Source organism: Eptatretus burgeri, chromosome 1 (assembly GCF_056783735.1).
Source record: "Eptatretus burgeri isolate ZD-2024b chromosome 1, Ebu_testis_v1, whole genome shotgun sequence".
Lineage (NCBI taxonomy): Eukaryota > Metazoa > Chordata > Myxini > Myxiniformes > Myxinidae > Eptatretus > Eptatretus burgeri.
Window position 1 is genome coordinate 24,757,166 of NC_140961.1, and position 25,534 is coordinate 24,782,699.

The 25,534-nt window shown below is 42.7% G+C and overlaps 2 protein-coding genes across 3 annotated transcripts in view; one reads left to right on the top strand and one right to left on the bottom strand.

Annotated features, from left to right (window-relative positions):
- The window catches only part of EIF3I (eukaryotic translation initiation factor 3 subunit I), an 83,628-nt gene extending 83,437 nt beyond the window's left edge, over positions 1-191 (bottom strand). Inside the window, exon 1 of the mRNA XM_085848959.1 lies at positions 146-191. Coding sequence (XP_085705085.1) covers positions 146-191 — 46 coding nt within the window. The remainder of the gene's footprint in view (positions 1-145) is intronic.
- On the top strand, positions 115-24,383 carry TMEM234 (transmembrane protein 234). 2 transcript variants are annotated; one of them, XM_085883423.1, is made up of 6 exons: positions 2,239-4,812; positions 5,897-6,048; positions 7,574-7,640; positions 15,966-16,058; positions 16,428-16,538; positions 18,644-24,383. In XM_085883423.1, exons 1-5 carry the CDS (start codon positions 4,686-4,688, stop codon positions 16,508-16,510), a joined length of 522 nt encoding a protein of 173 aa, XP_085739549.1. In that variant the 5' UTR covers positions 2,239-4,685; the 3' UTR covers positions 16,511-16,538; positions 18,644-24,383. The 2 variants fall into 2 exon arrangements, with proteins under 2 accessions (XP_085740122.1, XP_085739549.1); XM_085883996.1 differs by lacking the exons at positions 2,239-4,812; positions 18,644-24,383 and adding an exon at positions 115-202 and having other exon boundaries at positions 16,428-18,637.
- Positions 24,384-25,534: the final 1,151 nt, after the last annotated feature.

Here is a 25,534-nt window from a genome sequence, read left to right on the forward strand (position 1 = left end):
CGTCATTTTTATAATTTGAAATGCGGTCTGAAACCCATTAAAAAAATAAGTATATATATATATATATTATATACCTATATATGTCGATGTTGATGCGCTTGATGCGAACACCACCACTGATAAACCCAAGAGGAGGTCCGTTCACCTCCGATTGGTGGTAATCTATCACGTGGCTTGTGACGTGGAGACATGCACAGTTGGGGTTCGTACTTCATGTCGTCGGCGGATAAATCCGAGGCTGTTGTTGTTGTTGTTGCTGCGCTCCGTTTGAGAAACGCGTCGCACGTGCGAGTTCGGTTTGAGACAAAGGCTCAAAGTCACACTTCGCAGCGACGCCGAACGAGACTTCACCAGTTAATGGTGGTGTTAGTCACGTCGTGTCGTTGATAAGTTTGAAAATGTAGCCCTCGTACAAACATGTAATAATACTGTATGTACAAACACAAGGTACAGTGTGCACTGTCCGAGGAACGTACACCGGCCGAGGCTTTTTTGGCACATCTTGCTTGGACTAGTCTGTATTAACACAACATTAATTAAATATATCTGTTTATATAATTAATTTGATGGGGAGGCGAGTGTGATTCATCACCTACCGGTTTCACCAGAGGGGACTATAGGTCAGTCAGTCATTCCGTCAGTCAGTCAGTCCAATCCGTCATTCCATCCATCAGTCCAGTCCGTCAGTCAGTCAGTCCAGTCCGTCAGTCAGTCCAGTCCGTCATTCCGTCAGTCAGTCAATCCAGTCCATCAGTCAGTCCAGTCTGTTAGTCAGCCAGTCCTTCATTCCATCAGTCAGTCCAGTCCATAATTCTATCCGTCAGTCAGTCCAGTCCATCATTCCGTCAGTCAGTCAGTCCAGTCCGCCATTTTGTCAGTCAGTCCAGTCCGTCGTTCCGTCTGTCAGTCAGTCCAGTCCGTCATTCCATCAGTCAGTCCCTTCTGTCCGTCCTTCCTTCACAGAGTTGTGCCCTTTTTGGACATGGAATATATCACATCAGTCGGGGACATGTATTGCAACGCAATTATTGGTTCACGAAAAAATATTTTCACGAAAAAAATAAGTGACCATTATATTCGTTATTGTTGTGTGTCTGTCTGTCTGTGTCTGTGTCTGTGTGTCTGTCTGTCTGTCTGTCTGTATGTCCCGAGCATAGCTCCGTGGGTTTTGATCCGATCCTGATAAAATTTTGGTGGGAGGTTTATATCATGATCTAGTTGTGTTTTCCTGAGAATGGGCGTGGTGCGCACATTATGGGTGGAGCCACGCCCAAAAAACATTTGTTTTTAGGGGGTAGCCAATTTCAATTTCCATCTTCTCCTAGGGGGTTTGTCGAATCTCGCAGGGGTTTCGGTATTTGGTTAGCCCAATGACACCTGCATAGCCCCACGGAGCTCGATTTTTCATTTTTGTCCCAAGGTCAAAGTCACAAGGTCACGAACTTAGAAAATTTCAAATTTTCATATAAAAATCATATGACCGCCCAAACTTTGAGAGCGAGGATGACAATATTTTTTTATGCATAATCTTGAGGTCATTCCCCACCTAAAGTCTTGAAACCATTTTTCTCTATCTCGAACACCTTGCCGGTGGCGCCCTCTTCAAGTTTGTTTTTACGCTGATTTCATCAAAGTATGGATAATCCGAAGAGTGCGAAATGCCATATAGCCTATATGACGTTATTTTGTTCCTGGAATGTTCCAGAGGAAGGAATGCAACAAAGGTCATAATCCTTGACCTTTGACCTTTAACGTTCACAAAGGTCAAATTTTCAAAGTTGTGGGAATCGAACCGGGTTTTCGACCTTCTTTGACGAACTAACTCCAATAAGCTATAGCACATATCCTGTTTCCTTATTTTAATGTCCACAACATTGTTTTGTGACCTTTAAAGGTTATGCAAAGGTCAAATTTTTTTAAGTTGTTGAACGAAACCGGGTTTTCGATATTTTGCAGCTCATAACCCGTCACTTGTACCACATCATGTTGATCATTTTTATAACTTGGTCAAACATTATCACATTATCTCATCCTTGACTTCTGAAACAATCTACATCGTCAAATACCGCTCGTGAACCATCGTCGTCTTCAGACTTGTCACTCTTGTTTGTTATTATCTATTTCTACTTGTCAAAAAGTAAAGGTGCTTTCGGAGGGGGATGTGGTGAATGTGTTTTTGGTGGAGGGTGCGGCATGGAGGGGCTGCGGGATGGGGCTGAAGGAGATTGTCGGGTGAGGAATGAACAAGCACTGACCGTACTTTAACTTTCTGACGAGACCCAGTCACACAAACATCACAATCACTGCACATTCTGTACAATCACCTGTACACACACCTTCGCTACATATTCGTCTTGCCGATGTCCACGTACCCCTATATCCTCAGTGCTTCTCGGTATCTAATTCCAGTTTAAGTTTATTTACTTTTTGTGCTGCCACGACCTTTCCCAGGAGACCATTCCATGAATTAAGTACCCTGAGTGAAAGACCTGTGTTGTAACCTTACTCCAGTTCTAACAGCTCCTTTTCATTCTTAGGCTATGGTCCCTGGTCCTCCTCACCATCCTTGCTGCTGAAAAACTTCTCCACTTAGTTTGTCTATACCCTTCATTATATTAAGCATAGTCTTGCTAGGCCCCAATATAATCAATTTCACTCTATGCTGAATCCTCTCTGTGGCAGCTACGTCCTTCAGATGTAGCTGCTCTAGAGAGAGTACTCTCTATGGGACATGTTATAGACTCAAAGGGACATATTACAGGAGGGCCAGAGTACACCACATTCGTCCATGAATATGAAAAGATTATTTATTTTCTTAAAAATTAATCAAAATATCTCCATCAGCCAAGGTGTTTTTTAAATAATTTCTCTATATACAAGTATTGTCTATATAATTATCAAGAAAAAATGTAAAAGTTTTATTTATTTGTTTATTTCTATGACTCGTGATGCCGTACTTCTTTTGGTGGATCCTGAACCATTGTGAGTATCTAATTGGGATAACTTTTTGAACACCTCACATCTGTGCTCACACTGGGCTACCAAACAGGCCAACCTGAATTCTTACAATAAATCCTCTTCCTTTTCAAACCTAAGCATCTATTTGATTGATTATGGTGTTGTTCACTGGAATATGACTGCGTTATCCTGCCACACCTCATTGCAGTTGCTATTGATATTTCCTTTTTTTTTAAAGAAGAAGAATTTTCTATTTCTTGAAAAGTATCTTCGCTCCTCTTGCCAATTTGAAGATGCTCTGTTGACCATCATGGTCAGTCGCTGTTTCTCCAGTGCTTGTGATAATGTTAAACGAGTCGTGATTATTTCCCTGCTCACAAAGAAAAAAGTGGGGTGAAGAAATCGGTTCACTTTGTCTGTCTGCCTGCAAATGCCAGTTTATGATCGAGCAACTACTTGATTTCAATTGAACTTTATATCTTGAACACGAATCGGAAAACAAACCTGTAGTTTAACGTACTTTAGTTCTGAATACGTCCCAATGTCACATCCGCCGAGAGGAGTGAGATAATGTTTTTACTCTGTCTGGCAATCAAAGAAAATTTAAAATCATTCCAAACGGGAAACTTACTGTTTTTAAGGATGTCATAAAGGACACAAACAACAGGCATAAATAACTAATTTAACGTGTTAGATAGGGTGGTGTATCAAACGCTGCGTCAACAGCAATAAACTTCTAGGATTTTTTTTTTCCGATTTTCTTTAAAGTCTTCATTTTATTTTAATTGAATTATATTGTTACGGCTGTGGAAATTCGCAGAACACCATATAGGTCCTTAGTTCAGTTATGCCGATAAGTCCGTGTTCAGTTAGATTTCCCCACTGTTGTTTAATGGGAATTATTCGTGTCACCCGGGCTGTGATCTTTGAGTTAGCCGTTTTTCTTTTACTATCGTTATTTTGGACCAACCACGACGCCCCCCACCAACCACCACGGCAACCACCAACCACCTTCTCCACGCCACCCATCGACCACCACGTCAACCACCAACCACCCTCTCCACACCGCCTTCATAACAACGACATCCCCCCACCATCTCCTAAACCGCATCTCCCCCAATAGACCAACCCGAATAACATCGACTCACCTTCAACTCCGCAAACGCCGCCATCTTTGCACCAGCCACGGCGAGTTCCCAGCGAACAGCATCGCTGCAGGCACACGCAGGGGTTCGCTCACCGAGCAAGTCTAGTGATTTCACCCACGTCCGCTCTCCGCGCAAGTTTGGTGATCTCGCGCACGTCCGCTCTGTGGAAGCTTCGCCTCGGAATTCGGATCAAAAGAGAAAAAGGGGCGGGGCCTATGGGGGTCGAAGGTCGGAGAGCGGAGGTCAGATCTCATCTCTCGGGCCCTATAAAGGCCAAGCGGAGCGCCAGTTCGAGGTCAACCAGTCAGTTAGTCGGTGGAGTCAGTCGGTGAAGTCTGCAGTCTGGAGAACACAGTCGGGGGAGAAGTCCAGGAGAGCGGAGGACACACGAGCCGAGAGCGTGGCCAACCCTGCTGTGCAGCGCAGACCTGCGCGTTCGTGTGGAGAGAGCTCGCCAGTCAGCGCCAAACGGTCTGAGGTGATCGGGCTTCGGGACAGTGCGAGCATCGCTGAGGAACGGGCGGGTTCTAACAAAGAGCATCAACTTTGGAAGAGCATCAAGACCCGTTCGTTCTCTCAATGCGTCGCCAGCTGAGGCCCGAATCACCCGGCCGCTTGGCAAGGCCTGGGCTCAACTGCGATTACGCTAGCTGCCGTGGGGAAGGAGCGTCGCGGGTCGCCCCATCGAGTCACCACGAGGGTGGAGGTAACCTGCAACGGTCTCGCGGAGCCTCTGCGGTCTACACGGCTCCACGTTATAAAGGCCTACGGGTCCAGTCTGACCCCCTTGTCTTTGAGGGGGTCCTTTCCTTGCTTTTATTTGTGTGAATGTTGTGGCGCCATGTCCGCAAGTAGAACTGTTGTTAAGTGCTTGTGAATAATAAATAATAGACGGTTGTAGTGCTTTGTCTTGCACGCGTCTTGCCCCTTCCCGCCAATTCCATTGCTTTTCTGTATACGTGCATGTTGGTGTTTTGCATACCTGACTGCATACGTGTGTGAATAAATGTGCGTGTTTAAATGTTAACCCGTTCGTTGTGTCCTCTTTCCCCATTGAACCGCCGTATCTTGCCTTCGGAATAATAGCGGGCTTTTTGATAGCCGATAAAAGAATCGGGTCCAGCGAGGTCTCGCGATAATACCCCGCTCGGTTATCCCAGAACGGAACGAACCGCTTAAGCAGTTCGTGTCCAAGCAGACCTCGCTGAGGTACGGTCTCTCGGTAGGCTGCCCACGCGAATAATTAGGTATATCGACAATTCGGCGATTGACCCTGTCGTGCGCGGGTAGAATATTGACTAGGCCGTGGTGTGCGCTTGGAGCACACCCGTGACTGGTTTTCGGCGTTGTTCCGGAAAGTCGCGATTGAATTGTCCGTCTGGTGGGCGTACGGCCGCGATTCGGCTAAAAAGTGGCTGTCCGAACGCTGGCGGGCGGAAAATTCGTAACAATATACTTGAACACTGTAGAACACATCATCTTCTTGAGAATTTCAAAACCCTTGCATTTAACCGTACTTGGACAAAATATTACAGCATTTTGCATCATCTCGACCAATCAAATTTGCCGTTTGCGTTCTAGCTCGTTCTAGTTTTGTTTGGCTCCCATGCTGTTTTGCCTTTTTAGCCTTTTTAGCCTTTTAACTACAACTTGTCTGGGAGAAAATAATATTTTATGCATTTAATGACAAACTATACAATGAAAGTTAACCGTACTATTGGGGAAATGTACTTAAATGATATTGCTCTGCAAACGCTGATTGCCGCTCTTTGCTTACACCCTCATCCCAGGTGAAATAATCTCACTGGTTGCTGTTGCTTTCTTGTGGGGTTTAAGCAACCCATTTCTCCGGCGAGGAGCAAAAGGCATTGAGACTGTGAAGAGTACTGGCTTGGTACGGCAAACCTTGGCTGAGCTTCACTTCATTTTCTTTAATGCTCGGGTAAGACGTCCGTGAACATTGACCGAATGTGTGGATCAAGCATTTCAGGTGAACTATGCAGAAGTGTTTTAAAAAAAAGTTTTTCGTTGAAATATTATATGAGCTGTTCTCCTTCTCCTCCTCCTCCTCCTGCTCCTCCTCCCCCTCCTCCAAAGGGTTTATTATTGGTGCATGTGCAAGGCGTTTGCTAAAGTCTCGCATCAGGCAAAGTTGACAGAAATGCAAAGCCACCCTTATTGTCACACTCCATTTTTCTGTGTCTGTCTTTCTATTCCCTTAGGTAACTTTGTATCTTGAGAATGGAACACTGTAGGGCCACCAAACTTGGTAGACATAACTGGAACCCCTATGGGGAGTGTAATGGGTATTGGGCAGGGGGGGGTGCGATTTTGAATTGTGTTGGGAAAAGGTCTGATCACAACCAATTTCAGCACACACAATGGGGAGTAAAATAGGGGGTAGTAATTTTAAGGTAGGAATGTGGGGGAGGGTGAATGGGGTTCTGCATATTCATGGCTATTCATGTCAGCGCTATGGGCTGCAGTACTACCAAAGATGGCTTGCATTATGTGGGATTTATGGTGAAAAGATTATTCGCTTTTATCGATTTAAAAAAAAAAATCAATTTAAAGGGGGGGTTGAAATAGAGAGGAGGGAGAGATCTCTGTAACAGCTTGAGTGATCCCCTTCCAACGTTTTAGGAATAGTACAGGCCCCACGGGGGCGGGGTGGGGGAGGGCGTTAATGTTGGAAAAATGAAGTTATTAGCTTTATTCGATTTTGAGATTTAATTGGGGTATTTTGAATAGGGGAAAGGTAATCTATTTAACTGCTTTAATTGATCATTACCAAACTTTTCAAGGATAGTGTAGGCCCAATGGAGAATAGAATGGGTTGTGGTGAAGGTTCTGGGAAGGGGGATAATGGATAGTTTGTTGTGTCGAGAACAGTGGAGGCACAGCATGTGGACCCTCCCTAAGGCTTGGCACTTACTTTCTATCTTTTATTCTCACAACTAAGACACTCACAACTAAAACCACTGTTGCAATGCAGTTGACTGCTTGCAAACTTTGTTGGTGAACTATTGACCTGTCATGATTTTGTTTTAACGCTGCAGCTGGACATCAAATACATTTTGCTACTGCCATACACTTTTTAAATTAAATGTTATTTTTGACCAACTTCCAAATATAGATGGTTGAATGGAAATGGATATTATTTTTCCTGTAATAGTGCAGAAATAGAACTTTGGATTGTTGATGTAAACTTATCCTCTCTTAGTTTGCTCTTACACCTCTTCGTTTTGCACATGTGATATGTACTTATTCCTCAAGTGATGATAACCATAACTCTCTCAGTTGCTACAATATCCAGGACACAGATTGCTTCTGAATGTGATGTTTAGAAAAAAAAATTGCCATTGTGGTGGATGCAAATTAATTCATGCTTGGACTGTTTATGTCTGCTTCTCTATGCCTGTCAACCAAGTTTTAATTTCTGACTTGTTTCTGCATTCTCTTTTTAGTACATGATTCCATTCCTCATCAACCAACTGGGCTCCCTGCTTTACTACATAACTCTTTCCTCTGCAGGTTTGCTCATCTTTAATTTTTATTTGCTGGTGTAATGGTTCGAGCATCCACTCCGAATCTGGGAAGCCGTCGATTTAAACCCTGACTGAGTCATACCAAAGACTTAAAAAAAAAACAGAACGGCTCTTGGTAGAGAACATACCTCCTCCAGGCTGAATAGTTTCTGTTTGGTATCCCACTGATAGGCCGGATCTGCATCCGGACCTGAACCAAATTCCACTTGGATTGTTCTTATCACCGACCCACTTCATCCACCAAGTTTTTGTCATAACCCGTCCACAACTTTATGAGATACCGTGCCATATATCATTCTTGGCCCGATCTCCAAATGGTGGAGAATTACTTTAGAAAAAAAATTATTATCATATCTGGATTTGGATCATCACCAAAATTGAATCAATTAATGTTCTCTCACACTCAATCTGTCCACCAAGTTTCATCTGAATCCATGCATAACTTTTTGAGATATTCTGCTGACAAACAAATGCAGACAGACAAACAAAGAAACAAGCAGTCATAGACTGGTACTTACGAAATCGTCAACTTGACCTCTGACCTTGTCTAATAAAAGCTGTCTCTAGAGAAGGTAGCGACGCAAACCAGAAGTTTCTACGATGATTCTGTACCAAACTATCAAAAATCGAATGTTTGACCTCACTGTGACCTTGACTTTTGACCGATTTTGACCAAAATCTAATCAGCACTAGCCATCACCCTCCTGAATCACCTGGTGTAATTGGACATTGGCAGCTTCTTCCATTCTCGAGTTATCATGTTTTGGATGTTTGACCTCACTGTGACCTTGACCTTTGACCGATTTTGACCAAAATCTAATCAGCGCTCGCCATCACGCTCCTGAATCACGTGGTGTAATTTGACATTGGCAGCTTCTTCCGTTCTCGAGTTATCGTGCCTACAAACACACAAACACACAAACAAGCAGTCATAGACTGGTACCGATGAAATAGTCAACTTGACGTCTGACCTTGTCTAATAAAAGCTGTCTCTTGAGAAGGTAGCGACGCAAACCAGAAGTTTCTACGATGATTCTGTACCAAACCATCAAAAATCGAATGTTTTGGATGTTTAACCTCACTGTGACCTTGACCTTTGACCGATTTTGACCAAAATCTAATCAGCACTAGCCACCACCCTCCTGAATCACGTGGTGTAATTTGACATTGGTAGCTTCTTCCGTTCTCGAGTTATCGTGCCTACAAACAAACAAACAAACAAACAAGCAGTCATAGACTGGTACTTACGAAATCGTCAACTTGACCTCTGACCTTGTCTAATAAAAGCTGTCTCAAGAGAAGGTAGCAACGCAAACCAGAAGTTTCTACGATGATTCTGTATCAAACCATCAAAAATCGTAATGTCGACCAAAGCAAAAATCTCCCTTTCTCCACGCAATTATATTATACCTTAACGTAACTCAACGACGCGTCTGCTCGAGCGCACTGCATCATGGGACGACCCGTGACGCGTCGAGTGAAATATTTTTTTATACAATCTTAAAACGTCTCCAAAACATCCGATTTTTACCAGAATTTCTACAACCGAGTTTTAAGCATCCTAAGCGATCGCAAAAACCGAAGACAAAATTAAAATCGAAGTTAAAACGAACTCGTAACGTCGAGTGAAGCAAAAATACTGTACTCCATTTCTCCACATGAATTTACGGAATTATGTTTGACCTCACTGTGTCCTTGACCTTTGACCGATTTTGACCAAAATCTAATCAGCACTAGCCATCACCCTCCTGAATCACGTGGTTTAATTTGACATTGGTAGCTTCTTCCGTTCTCGAGTTATCGCGCCTACAAACAAACAAACAAACAAACAAACAAACGGAAGTCATCAATATACTTACGAAATCTTTAGATTTCGTAAGTAACAAACACACAAACAAACAAACAAACAAACAAACAAACACACAAACACACAAACACACAAACACACAAACAGAAACGGAAGTCATCAATATACTTACGAAATCTTTAGATTTCGTAAGTAACAAACAGAGTGCGGAAGTGATCAATATACTTATGAAATCTAAAGATTTCATAAGTACAAAAGACGTCGTGCAGAGCATGATACTTGCATAATTCACCCCCCTCTCCAAAGGTTGCCAAGGATACATCAAATTGTCCCTTTCATGAAGATTAAAATTGACTTAACCTTCATCAAAGCTCAGGTCAATTGGATGAAAATTGACGATTTTTCAGAGGAAATTTGATGATTTTAGAAGTTTGACCTTGAGTTGACCTTTGACCTCAAAAATAGTTGCTTTCCCATTTCAATGATGGACTATGCAAATCCTGTTCAACTTTCCAGTTAATAGGTGTAAATTGATGATTTTTCAGTTGAAAATTGATGATTTTAGAAGTGTGACCTTGAGTTGACCTTTGACCTTTTGATCTCAAAAATACATGGTTTCTCAATTCAGTCATGCACTCTAAAATTGCTGTTTAATTTTAAAGTCAATTCAATGAAAAATGACGATTTTAGAAATTGGACCTCAAGATGACCTTTGACGTCAAAATCAAGAGGCTTCTCAGTTGAGACTACCTCTACAACTTGATAAAATTTGATGAAGATCGGTTTTAATTGGTGACCTGTAAGCAATTGAAAGACAGAATAACAAGAAGACGACGTCGTGCAGAGCACGATACTTGCAAAATCCATGAAACAAATTTGACCTCAAAAATAATTGGTGGTTGAATTCAGTGACCTGATATGCAAATCCTCTTCAAATTTCAAGTCAATCGAATGAAAATTGACAATTTTAGAAATCTCACCTAAGTTGTTGGCCTTTGGTTTTTGTTGACCTTTTGGTCGATGTTGACCTCAAAAATAATTGGCTTGTTGAATTCATTGACCTGAAATATAAATCCCCTTCAAATTTCAAGTCAATCGGATGAAAATTGACAATTTTAGAAATTTAGCCGATGTCCTTTTGGCCGATGTAGACCTCAAAAATAATTAGCTGGTTGAATTCAGTGACCTGATATGCAAATCCTCTTCAAATTTCAACTCAATCAGATGAAAATTGAGGATTTTTGATATACCACCTTGGTTGTTGATCTTGGGCCTATGTTGACCTTAGACCTCAAAAAAACAATCGGCTTCTTGCTTATGACAAACTCTACCATGTGGTGAAGTTTTGTGAAGATTGGTTTGAAATTGTGACCTGTCAGTGGCAAACAGGTAAACAGACAGACAAGCAGACAGACAGAATAATAAAATCGACTGACCAATACAGGTGAAAAAATCTTCGATTTTGCAAGTAACAAATGGATAGACAGGGGTGACAACATAATCTCCTTCACCTTCGGTGGTGGAGAAAAAAGAAAAAAAGAAGCATGGTACATGCTGCTTCCTTGTTTGATTGTCAGCATTCAATTGGATAGAGCACGGACAACCAATGCTGGGATGACAATGAAAAACCTCCTGGTATAGCCCTTGCTAAAGGGGCTGTCACACCTTGACGTTTTAGCCAGCGTATGGCAAGGTCTCAAAATGTATGTAAAACGCTGGCGTACGCTGAACCATTGATGTTTTTAAAAAAGTTTTGGGCGTATAATACATGTTGGATGTATGCATAACATATTAGTAACATACACAGAATGTTTCAATCACATATAGATAACTTGTACCAACGAATGCTGAGCGTGTTGTCGGCGTTCACAACCGATGCCCAACGAAAGTCCAACTTATACATAGCGCGGAAGCGTATCGCCGATGATCACGTGGCGTAGGCTATTCATAGGCTGCGGCTCGACGATTCAAATCATAACCGCACTAGACATCGAAGTGTGAAGCCGCTGTCACACCTTGACGTTTTAGCCAGCGTATACCGACGTATGAAAAATTTGCTGAACCAAGCTGGCACACGTCGAATACGTTATGTGTAAGTTTTGTATACGTTAAGAGCACGCTGGCATACGTTGTAGTACGCTGGCATACGTCGTAGTACGCTGGCATACGTCGTCATACGCCGAGTACGTCGAGAAATTTTCAGCATGTTGAAAATTTCTCGACGTAATCGGCGGATGACACACGTTCCACATACGCTGGCCATAAGTTGTAGGCACGTTATGCGATCGTTGACAAACGTTACTTATGCGTTACTCATAAGTCGAAACGCGTCGAGGTAATGGTTTGCGTCAGTGTTCCAGACTCCCTGGTTTTTTTTTTCTTCTTCGGTATGACAGTGATGTTGACACTTCGATTTCTGGTGCGGTTATGATTTAAATCGTTGAGCGGCAGCCTATTAATTATGTTATATTATAACTGCACTAGAAATCGAAGTGTCAACATCACCGTCATACCGAAGAAAAAAAAAAACCAGGGAGTCTGGAACACTGACGCTAACCATTATCTTGACGTGTTTCGACTTATGAGTAATGTACAAGTAACGTGTGTCGACGTGTGTCAACGATCGTGTGACGTGCCCACAACACGTTACTCATAGGTTAGAAATAAGTTTCGGGTACGCTAAACATTACCTCGACGTGTTTCGACTTATGAGTAACTTACAAGTAACGTGTGTCAACGTGTGTCAACGATCGCGTAACGTGCCTACAACTTATGGCCAGCGTTATGCGGAACATGTGAGTCATACGCTGGCATACATCGAAAAATTTCAAGCATGGAAAATTTGTCTAACAGCTCGGCGTACTACGACGTATGCTAGCGTACTACGACGTATGCTAGCGTACTACGACGTATGCTAGCGTACTACGACGTATGCTAGCGTACTACGACGTATGCTAGCGTACTACGACGTATGCCAGAATGCTCTTAACGTATACAAACTTACCCATAACGTATTTGAAGTGTGCCAGCGTTTAAGCCAAATTTTTCGTACGTCAAGCATACGCTGGCTAAATCGTCAAGGTGTGACAGGGCCTTAAGAAACTGCTTCAGCAGCACACTCTGGAATGAGTGCAGTACATCAGAATAAAACATCTTTCCTGTATATTGTAAATTTACTTCCACTGTTCTCTCAATTCGTTTTATTTTTAATATGCTGTTTATATATTGTTATCCCGTGGAACCCCGACATTCGCGGACCCCACGTATTCACGGTTGATAAAATGTGGCCTGCTTCTGCCTCGGTGGCCTGTGCTTCGCGTATTCGCGGTTTTCATGGGCACGAATCACCATGTCCCACCAGCGCCACACGCAGAACACAGTACTAAAAACATCTCCCACGAGATGCTCACAAATAAAAGATGTGCACATAACACAGTTCTATAACCCTCTCCCACCAGCCGCACACAAACAACAGCCGTGCGCATAACAGTTCTATAACCTTCTCCCACCAGCCATGCACAGATTAGTTCGAAAACCATCTTCCACCAGCCTCGCATAAATCACCTCCAACGACATATAAACAAAAGCCGCACACATAAAACTGTCAGAAAACAATCTCCCACCAACCGAGCATAAAGCAGCTGTCCATGCGCACAAACTATTCTCCAGCAGCATCTCCCACAAAGAATTGCCACACAACCCTTCCTCCTTCATATACCCACAACCCCTGCACGACCACTTATGTGCAGCGTGTCCTGGATCTCATTCTTTCTTCTCGTCCCACTGCCTCGACCTGCTGTGATTCCTCGTGCTTGTGGACTTTTGCGCACATTCTTCGATCATGGGTCCAAAGCGTATGAGTGCAAAAGATGTGTCTGATCCCAACCAGCAGAAAATAGTCATGAGCTTGAGCCAGAAAGTGGAGCTGCTTTACGGACTATTGAGAGACGAGGATGTGACTTCTGTGGACATGTACCATGGAATGAATGAGTCCACTGTGCGCTACATTAAGAAAAACAAGAAGACTATTCATAAAAGTGGTGCGGCCAGAACAGTATCCAGCACCAAAGTAGTTACCCAGGGCATAGACGTCCACATTGAAACAATGGAGAGGGCATTGAACATGTGAGTGGAGGATAATTCCCATAAAAACATGCCTTAAGCAGACCTTTCATTCGCTAAAAGGCAAAGCTTATGTAAGAGCATCTGATTTACGCGGGAGGTGCTGCAAGCATGAGCGATGCAGGTACGAGTGTCCCCAGTCCCTTTCAAGCCAGCAGGGGCTGGTTTGACCGCTTCAAGAAGCAGTGTGGTCTCTACAATGTGAAGCTCACAGGTGAGTATGCCTCAGCGGACTACAAGGCAGACGAGACCAGCCTATTTTGGAAGAAAATCCCTGTGAGAACTTTTATCTCTCAGCAAGAGAAGACAGCAGTGGGGTTCAAGGCTGCAAAGGACGAATATCTCTTCTCCTCTGTGCCATGCCAAAGAGGACTGCATGATAAAAGCCATGATGCTTTATCATTCTCTGAACCTGCCTGCTCTCAAGGGAATAAACATGCATACTCTACCCACATTTTGGAGGACCAACAGACAGGCGTAGATAACAGCTACCATCTTCATGGATTGGTTCCACAACTGTTTCGTCCCTCAAGTGGAGAGGTACCTCGCAGGAAAGAACCTCTCCTTCCAGGTCCTCCTGCTGATGGACAATGCTCCTGGCCACTGCCATTCGCTGAAGGTGGCCCATTTCAATGTCGAGGTCATCTTCCTGCCACCCAACACCACATCCCTGATCTAACCACTCGACCAAGGGGTGATTTCAACACTTAAAATGTATTACACTCACCACACCTTCCATCGCATATTCGATGCCATGGAGGCCGACCACGAACTCACTGTCAGGAAATGTTGGAAGGACTTCAACATAGCTCACTGCATCAGCGCCATCAAGGACTCTCTTGATGAAGTCAAAGCCTCCACGATCAATGATTGCTGGCAAAAACTATGACCACAGGCAGTCACCAACTTCAGAGGTTTTCCCAACACCACGGAAGAGAGACAGGGAATTGCCAGGTTGGCACGAGAGGTGGGAGGAGAACGCTTTGATGACATACAGCTGAGGATCTGGAGAAGCTCCTCGCCATGAGGAGAAGTTGGAGGCCATCAAGGTTTCCGAGGAGCAGGGCATTGAAGAGGAGGAAGAGGTGGCGAAGCCCAACCTGACCATCAAGTTCCTGGCTGAGGTTCTGCAGAATATGAAGGCAGTCGCTGAAAGGTTGCAATGTGCCGACCCAGTAATGGAGCGATACCTCTGGTTCAAGAGAGGCTTGGATGATGTTTTGCTGCTGTACAAGAAGCTGCACAGAAACCTGCAGCACTCAGCAAAACAATTATCAATCACCAATTTTTTCCACTTTAGTTCCTCCACCTCGACCTCTTCAGCAACCTCTCGCCTGCTCCGGTGCACGACTCATTAGCTCCCTCGCCTGATCCAGTGCACGACTCATCAGCATCCTCACCTGCGTCCCTTTCAGCTACCTTACCTATATCGCCTTCATTGCACGACTCATCAGCACTCTCACCTGCATCCTCTTCAGCACCCTCACCTATGGTGCATGACTCATCAACGTCCTCCACAGAGTTCACTGGATTTTAACACATCATCATCATCATCATCATCATCATCATCATCATCATCATCAAAGGTTATGTTGCATCTTTGATAAAAATGGGAAAAAGTATCTGCTGTTCTTGTTGTTATTCATTTATTTTTTTTAATTTGTTGCATTTTCCATGAAATTGTAATGATGTACATTCATGTTCGTAAAATTTTTATATTTTCCCTTATGAATCACGAACAGCCAGGCTGATTAGTTTACGTTTTGTACACCACTGATAGGCTGGATCTGGATTCGGGCACGAACTAAAAGTTAATCGGCTGGTTCTTGTCACCTAACCAAGTCATCCACCAAGTTTCATCTGAACCCGCCCAAAACTTTTTTCAGATATCATGCCATATATCCTTTTGGCCCTATCACTAAATGATGAAAAATCACTTTTAAAATTCTCTGTTCCGGATCCGCATCGTCACAAAAATCGAATCATTTAGTCTGTGTCACATACCCAAGCTCTCCACCAAATTTTGTCCAAATCTGTCCACAACTTTTTGAGATATCTTCAAAACAAAGACAGACAGACGGGTGATAACATAACCTCAATCCACCTTCGGGGGTGAAGGTAAATATGGATGTTGTGAATGGATAATGTTGTGCCCTTACTCATCGACTTGTGTTATAAAGATGGAATCCTCCATTCACAATTCAACAACGCATAATTGCCACCTGACAGGATAACTGGCTAATTGTGATCTTTTTGCACACTAATTATTATGCTAACAGATTTATTGCACAATTATAATATGTTGCGTTGTACGTCGTGTATACTTTCGCCAAACATATTATATGTCTTTTTATAGCCCCCTCATTTTTGTTTCTATAACAGATCTATCCTTGGCTGTCCTTCTGACAAACTCGTTGACCTTTATTTTTACAATAATCGCTGGAGCATTGCTCGGAGAAAGACTTGGTGGAAAACGTAAGTGGAATGCAATTTTTGAAAATGAGTTCTTCAATGAAATTAAAGGAATGAAATAAAGTGCATTCAATTTTTTTTTTTCCCGGTAAATATTCTGTTCGATAATGTCATAGTTATGCAAAGGCCTCAACGAGGATGCCTCGATCTTGGATAATCCAAACCGCCACGTGTGTGCGTGCGACTGAGGAAGTTTAGTGAGTAAATATCGGTAAGGCTGAATCTCACCTATAATGTCTGAATTAGAGAATAAGCTTTCTCATGAGACTCAAAGTTTGCAGGACTGTATATCACTTTCATGATGTCATTTAAAAGTTTTTCTCTTTTTGCATTTATTCTTCTTCTCTGTTTCCATTGAATGCTGTGTTTCAGAAGCTGTGCTGGGAGTCTTTCTGACTATATGTGGTTTGATTCTCTGCATCATGAGTAACATTTGGTGGCAAAAAGGAACTTGATGTCATTGTTCTGAACTAGTCTGCACTTGTACGTTCTCGATTGTCTGCTTTCACATTTACATGAAAATTTTTTATTTCATCACATTATTCAAGGCAGTTGGGATTGTGGAGACTGCATGCACAGATAACCTGGATGAGTACTACGGTAATATCGTAGTGTAAACTTAAGCAGTGTTGCTAAAGTAACCCGTTTGTATGGATGGGCTGAAGTTGGCTAAAGTTTGAGTCAGGATCATGTTTGCAAACTCGAACAGACGTACAACTGTTTAAAAATTGCTTGTATCAAGTTTTTATGATTACTTTTTTTATTTTGTGGGATGTCGTTATTTTGAAGAAGAAAAAAATGTTTGCCACCAAGTTTGTTTCGAAATCAAATGTTATTTCAAATATTTGTAAGCCATTTACATTTTGAATCTGATGTTTGTGCTTTATTTAAAAGACGTGTGAAACACTTAAATCATCTTCTTCATCTTCTTCTTCTTCTCTCTCTCTCCCTTTACAAGGGGTAAGGTAAATTTTAGAACATTTTAGAACTTTATAAAGGGCTCACTCAATGTAGTTTTAACTTTTAAGTTTTTTTTAATGCTTAAAGGGATCCACATCTTCACCCATTTTTTTTTTCATCTTCACCTAAGCAATATATATTGTGGCCATTTGAGACCTGCCCCTAAAAAAAAAAAAGAGATTTGTCATTAGAAATTTATCATTATGTTCATATTTCCAAAGCTTCCCAAATTGCAGTAAATCAACTCTAAAATTATATATGCTCGTATGATGAAGTCATGTGCTGTTGTCGAATTTTTGGGGCAAATACTCGTACATTTGAGAGTGGACAAGGGAACTGCAATGTATGTGGCATATCTCGACTTTCAGAAGGCATTTGTTCAGGTGTTTTTTTTTTGTATTCATGATTGAGGCTTGTGAAAGCGTGAGAGCAAAAGGGAAAGGGGGAAACACCAGCAGCAGAGTAGAAGGAAGAGTGAGATCAAGGGGAGGGTGGGGAGGTTGGGGGGGGGACACATGATGGTGAACAATCTGACAAAAGCCGAAAGAAACGCAGCAAGAAGAGGAAGGGGAAAATAGAGATGAAACAGAAAAGCAATAAATCAACCGGCAACTAACAAACGAAAATAGGTGAGGGAGAGGGGGAACAAAAATCATAACTTGGAAAAAGGGAATGCTTGGGAATGAGGTTATTTTGGGGTAGAGGAGATCATGGGTATAGATGGGGGATGACCGACGGTAGTGGTGAACAGCTGTCTTGAAGCACTGGAGGGAAGAATGGGACTGAACACACTGGGGAAGTTTGTTCCACAGGTGAGAGAAAAGAGGAACAAATGAGTGGATGTGAGCAGTGAGTCTGGATTTTGGGAGTTTGACAAGAAGAGCACGACACTGGAAGACCATGTGCACCATGCAGAAACCTCGGAGAGACAGAGCCAAGAGTGGGCAGAGGGTGCAAGACCAAAAAGAAGGTGGTATAATACACCATCGGTCACTAACCTGTCTGTGATTAGAGTAACAGGCCTCAACACTCAGCTTCATCATGGAAGATCCCAATGATTTTGAGGGGCCTGCTTTCCATAGCATCAAGAAGAGCATGGTGTGAGGCAGGAATGCCAGCCCAAAGGGAGAGCAGTACTCCATCAAACTGTGAATGAGGGTGTTGTAGGTTGTCAAAAGTTCAAACTGGCCATGGAAAGACCTTGCAAATGAAGGATTCCCAATCAGCAGTTGGTTTTTGAGCTAATCTTGCAAATATGGTCTGTCAAAGAAAGGTCATGGCTGGTGGTGAGGTCCAAAGGTTTGAGTGATTTCACCTCTTCAAGTGGTTTGTCTCGGAAGTATATGGAGGGTTTGTCACACGGTCCTTTCGGAGAGACAGGGTTGAAAGACATATTCCAAGTGTTGGACCAGCTCCTGATTCTGTCAAGGTCTGCAGAGATGGAAGAGGCTGCTGGTTACCTTTCTGAAGGATGAGAAATGACATGGCAGATGGTGGAATTTCAGTTAGCCAAGTTATTTATGCGAAATAATAATTTGCTGTTTATGTATTGGTATCCTGTGATTTTAGCTTTGCCAGCTGACTGCAGTTGTTACTTTGAATCAATTTGTTTTGTTTATTTTTTGCAGCTAATGTGGACTGTCTGGTGGAGGAGCTAACTGGATTGAAAATTGACTTCAAGCAAAGATTTTTTTTGGGAGTGGGAGGATGTGGGGGTGTTGGTGGGGGAAGGGGAAGGGTGGGGGTCCTAATGGGGTCATCATCAAGATCCCCCAGAGGATGTGTATTACAGGTTCAATCTGTCACTGAAATTCACAACAGTGTAATGCGCAACTGGATAAATAATCTCACAAGCAAGGACACGGAACAGAATACTCAACAATTGAATGGATGAATGCGGTATAAACAGAATGTCAAAATATGAAAGCCTTGTAATTCCGGTATGGCTCAAATATATAGAAAAGGAATGGTTTTGAAGCAACGAATTGTGTTTGACACTTTGTTTATTGAACTTTTTATGAGAAAAGCTAGACAATTAAGTGTATTTCAATGTATGTTTTATGTACACCTCCTTATTTCCTACTTTTTCCCCATGCTTGTCGTTTCGGTACATTTCTAGTACTGCACAACCAAAATAACTCTATAGGAACAAAAAGTCTCAAAAACCGATGGTGAACAGATAATGAAACATAATTAAATAAATACCAAACTTTGGAGTAACATATAGCTAACTGGATTGAAAAAAAATAAATGGAAAAAGGGCCACCTGGTATTTAACTTTTAATATGAATCCGGATACAATTGGGATGAAATTAGCTTCATCTTTGGCTGGCAGGATGGCCAGGAGGTACGCATGCCTGCCTCCAAGCTGTTTAGCCGGAGTTTGAATCTCCACCCAGCTATAAACTCTCGTCCCGGTGTTTCACAGGCAGGGTGATTCATCAATGTGTGCGCCGTCCCTCGGATGGACGTAAAACTGGGCATCCTTGCTACGAGCATTAGTTGGTGGACATTAAAGATCCTGGGGTGTCTTTCATGAAGAGTAGACGAGCTATCGCCAACACCATGGCCAAATTCCGAATTCTGCCCTCACCTAAAAAGGGAATTTCATCAGCGGCACAGCTGCACCCTTAGCCGATGATGCTTCCCCACAGCCTTGTGCTGCATACGAAAGAAGAAGCTTCATATTGATGGGTAGAATTGAAAAGGGGGAAATTTATTACCTCCGCCACCGAAGGTGGATGTAGGTTATCTTTTATCCGTCTAATTGCCTGTCTGTCTGTCTGTCTGTGAGCAGGATACCTCAAAAAAGTTGTGGACAGATTTGGACAAAACTTGGTGGACAGGTAGGGTGTGAGATGAGGATGAATTGATTTGATTTTTGTGAAGATCTGGATCTGAGAATTTTCAACATGATTCTTCACCATTGAGTTTTCGGTCCAAAAACGATATACAGCACGATCTCTCAAAAGGTTATGGACGGATTCGTACGAAACTTGGTGGACAGGTTGGGTGTGTGCTAAGGACTAATTGATTATATTTATTGAAGATCCGGATTTTGATTCGAATTCGAGAATTTTTGTCAGTGATTCTTCTCCATTGAGAGATGAGGCCAAAAAGATATACACTATAGCATGATATTTCCAAAAGTTATGGAAGAGTTATGAAAAAACGAGATGGATGTATTGGTTAGGTGACAAAAACAAGCCGATTCGATTTTGGTTCAGGTCTGGAACCAGATCTGGCCTGTCAGTGAGATACAAAACATAAACTGTTCAGCCTGGCAGAGGTATGCGCTCCACAGTGCCGTTCTAGTTATTCATGTTATTATGCCACCATGTTTCTGCCATGTATGATCTTGTGGCCTTAACCCTTCGAGGACCACAAGCATCTTGAATGTAATTTTCAGATATGTCCAGTTTTATTATTAGTTTCCTCTAATAATCACGAATATGAATTGAAACTTATGAGTATGTATGAGGAAAATACAAGTTTGTCTCATCTACAAAAAAAATAAAACAAGCGCAGGTACATTCAAAGTACACCGCACCCATGTCAAATAAATAAATAAATAGCATATCCTCCAGCACGACAATGTCGGTGCACCTTAGGCCCCCGGCAATGCCGCCGTGCAGCACATGAAGACGGAATTGGGAGGGAGTGGTGTGCAAGAATTGATTAATTAATTGCCTAATTAAAATAAATAAATATTAATTGTAAAATAATTAATTTCCTAATCAATTGGCTAATAGTATACCAAAACCACCACTGTTTCATCCGAATGTGTAACTTTTCGAAAATTAAATAATTAATTTATTAATAAATTAAAAATGCCCTTTATAGCCAAATCAGTTGTTCACCGTCGTGTCCAAATATCAGCTTCCTAGCTCAAATAGGTGCTTGAGATATGCCTGAGATCCTAGCTCAAAAACGGACCTTTGGTAGCTTGTAGCTTTGATGTTGCTGCGTTTGAGCCCCGGGTGTAGCTGCTGAAATCTACCTGTACGGGTTCTTCCTGATATCTTTGTTCTTTGTTCCTTTCACACTTCTTTCTATTTTTTTTTTCTTCTTCATAATTCTCTTTATTTATTGTAATTCTTGCTTTTTCTTCTTTTTCATCTCTTTTACTCTCTATTCCTCTCATTTGTTATGTATTCTGTTATGTTAGAAGTAAATTATTGCAGAATGTTTTCTTTAAGGCTCACTTTGCTGCACCTGGATGGGTTTGAGGGTCGTGGAGTCGTGGCTGAAACCCGAATCCTGTCCAGGTTCCTCCTGATGACTCCATTCCATCTTTGCTCTTTACCTCTTCGGGTTCCTTCTTGGTCTTCCGTTTCATATTGCCTATATGAGAAAGAAAATAAGTAATTGATAAATCGATAATAATGAAGTAATGATTCAATTAATTGAGTAATCAAAAATTTAAAAATACTGTTTTTGCCAAAGCACATCTTCACTTTTGTGCCCAAGCTTCAGCTTCCGAGCGCAAAGGATGGCTGAGATATCGCCAGGACAAACAAGAAAGCAAGCAAGAAAGAAAACAAATGGAGTAAAAACTGAGTAGTCTCTTCGGCACACGTCATCACGGCCGCTCAGCGATGACGTCGTGCAACGCCTAAAATGGAATAGGGAAGGGCGGTGTACAATTATGGAAATGACAAAAGCTCTAATCCAGTGTTAGCTACAATGGCATACATCCATTGAGACCATACTCTGTGCAGAGCGTGGGTTCTGCGTAAGCAGTCTCCTTGGCTATTGGGTAATTAAGCAATTAATCAATCCTGGACGGGTCGCCACTCTGACACAGGATACCAGTAAGCTGGCACTCATTTTGCCGACCTCAGAAGGATGACAGGCAGTCAACCCCACCTGGTATTAACACAACAGCCAAGCACGATTTGAACTCAGGATCACTCAGATCCCAAGCCCACCACCCTAACCATTAAGCCAACACCAGGCATAATGTTTGCCAATGTACAAACATAAAGTTGCAAATCTAAATTGCAAGGAAAATATCGGAGAAACACCACTTTGAAATATTGGGATATATGTGTCTCTTGGTCCTTTTAAGGGTTAAGGCTAATGTCCAAGTCACACAGGGTGGAAGGGCTTTTGGGAATTCACAGTGCTGGTGAATCTGCACTGGGTGGGGCATGTGGTGGGGGCCACCATCCAATTTACGAGGATGAGTGTAGTCGTCTTTAGTGAATGCTTTCGATTACAAATTTGACCAACTGGATGTATCTTTACTGAGGCACAGCTGTGCCACTGATGCATTGCTGCTTTATGCAGCGGACTACAGGCCATGTTAATAGAGCCATTTGGTGGGAATATAATGAGCCAGTCATTTTGTTTCCACTCGGAGAAGGGAAGGGAAATTGCTGTACAACAGATTTGCTCAGAATGAATATATGCTTTTATTTGTGCTTCTAAACAATTGCACAGATATGGAATCAACTATGATAATGCTTCTGCCCACGTCAAACAATCTGTAGAGAAACACATGGCCGTTTACCCTCCCAGAATCCTCAGATGCACAATTTAAACCACCACCACAACCTCAAGACAGAATGATGTCGCTGTAGTAAGTTGTTGAGGAACCAATTTGAACATGTGCTGCTTTTTTCAACGTCCAGACACGGCATCCCGCTCTTTTCTCCTGCATTAACATAACCTTCTCCCCATGCGTCCACGTTTGCCAAGCCAGCATGCGCCACATCATCGAGGGGCTTCAACCCGGCCGTTTTGCTGCACCGACGCTCTGTGCAACACCAAAAAAAATTTCCACTTAGTTGAGCTTCGTCTGGCTTCTTCCTATTTCTTGCATTCCCCTTATTGCTCTCCTCAGTCATATGATCCTCAATGACTCACCCACATCTTTTTTAAATCGATATTATGTAAGAAGCTGTTGTGTCTGTCTGTTTTTCATCCTATAACTTGAGAATGAATTAACAGATTTCAATAAAACTAATGATGGTGGATTCAGGGAATTCCCAGGAAGTTTTGTGATGCAAAAAATAAAAATATAAAAGAGAAGAAGGTTTGTATGTGGGTACACTTGGCAAAACTGGAAATGCCAACTTGCGGTGCTGGTCATCCCCACATGGAGGCCAGGATTTCCCAAGAATCTTTTTTTTGTTCTTGCCCCATAGATTAGCCATTGCAGCCATGCCGAGGAAACTGAAAGCCCAAATTGGAAGAAGTGCTTAAGATGCGAGGAATCAGAAAGCACGTATGGATGACGAGACCGAGGAGCACTGCTCTCAACGAGTTGAACAGCAACAGCAGCGTCAGGCCACTGATGGAGAAAGAGAAACCAAAGAAACCCACACGGAGGGCAGGATCTCCCAGGAATCCTTTTTTGTTCTTGCTCCAAAGATGAGCCATCACAGCCAGGCCGAGGAAACGGAAAGCCCAAATTGGAAGTTGTGCTCAAGATGCGAGGTATCGGAGAGCACGCAGAGACGAGGAGGCTGGGGAGCACAGCTCACAATGAGTTGAACAGCAACAGCAGCATCAGGCCACTGATAGGGAAAGGGAAACCATGGAGCACTGCGCTCAATGAGTTGATCAAGACCGGCAGCATCATGCCTCTGCAAGGGAAGAGGAAATCGGAGGAGCATCGTTCCCAAAGATAGAGTCATGATCCGAACCAGCACAAAAATGCACTTCATAATCGTCAGCAATTATGCAAATACTGGTATTCCAGTAAGCGAAGCAACGGGTTTTGTATGCTAGTAAATAAATAAATAAATAAATAAATACAAAACGTTTAATAGGTGATTTGTAATGACCTCGTGTTGCTACTGTTTACACTTCTCACCCACCACTGTGGTAGCCAAACAAATGCCTTAAAGTGACAGCATAACCCACAATGGGCAGTTCGTACAATGGAATTTTCAAAGTTCAGTATTTTGATTTACCCTTTGATGAAATTTTTTTATTCTTGTCAGAAGGTCGATTTATGGAATGTGGTGAATCCTTATAGCCTGAAGTAACTCAGTTTGTTGACAACACCAAACCAGTGACCAAGCATATTATTCCCTCAAATCAGATCAATTATCTGCGTCTGACAACTAGCTCTGTAGCGAAACGCATATGAAAGCCTTCAAACTGATGGAGTTGTGCAATTATCATCCCATTGCTTTTTGAAAAAAATGAGGGGGATATTATAATCGGCTCTGTCTGTCTGTCTTGTTTGTTTTGTTTGTTGATAAATGTTTTGTTTATTATGATCGACATATTTTGCTATATTAGTGACACACACACACACACACACACACACACACACACACACACACACACACACACACACACACACACACACACACACACACACACACACACACACACACACACACACACACACACACACACACACACACACACTACAGAATCAAATTTGTACGCAAACACGAAGACAGCAAGCCAGAGAAGGTATCCCTAACCTGCCTCACGAAAAAACATTTCCAACGACGGGTGAAAATGGACGATGTCATTCATGAAAACAAAACAGCAATACACACAGCCCGAATAATAGCAAAAAAATCGAAAGAGAAATGTAAAGCAAAATATCAACAGATATACCTTCACAACTGCGAGAACAACAAAAGAGCAGGAATATATATATATATATATATATATATATATATATATATATATATATATATATATATATATATATATATATATATATCAGGTCAGGTATGGGAGCATGTGCCAGAACAGCACGTCGCTGCGTCCACTTTCCGCCGGTACTCCAGGGGCCTCCGTCTGGTCATCCCCCCAGGCAGATGCCAGGCCCATCCCCATCTCCTTGAGATGATGGTCAACCTGCTGCAACCACGAGGCACGTGGTCGGCCCACTGGCCTCCTCCACTCATGAGACTCCCTCGCTGAGAGAATCTGGTGAGCAGGATCAGCGTCAGGAAAACGAGCCACATGTCCATACAGCCGCAACTGACGCTCACGGACTATGCAGGTAACAAATCTCATCCGAGTCTCTCTCAGCAACCGCTCGTTGGACACAAAATCTGACCAGCGATAGCCAAGGATTCTCCGAAGAGACCTGGTACCAAAGGAATTAAGTCTCCATCTCAGATCCTTGGTCAGAGTCCAAGTCTCGCATCCATAGAGCAAGACTGGAAGTACCAAGGACCTGAAGACTCGGACTTTCGTCCTCCCGCACAGGTAACAGCAGCGACCCCATGATCCAGTGAATGCATGACTCCCCAGGCCCGACCCAGACGTCTATTGACCTCTGACTCACAGCCAGCAGAGACATGAATATCACTGCCAAGGTAAGTGAATCTCTCCACGACCTCAACATCCTCACCACAAACAGACACAGACAGGACAGCAACATCCAAGATGTCACCGAAAGTCTGGATCTTAGTTTTGACCCAAGAAACCCGTAATCCTAGCGGGTCCGACTCCTCATTCAGCACCTCGAGGGCCCCCAAAAGGATGTCTAAAGTCTCCGCAAAGATGACTGCATCATCTGCAAAATCAAGGTCCGA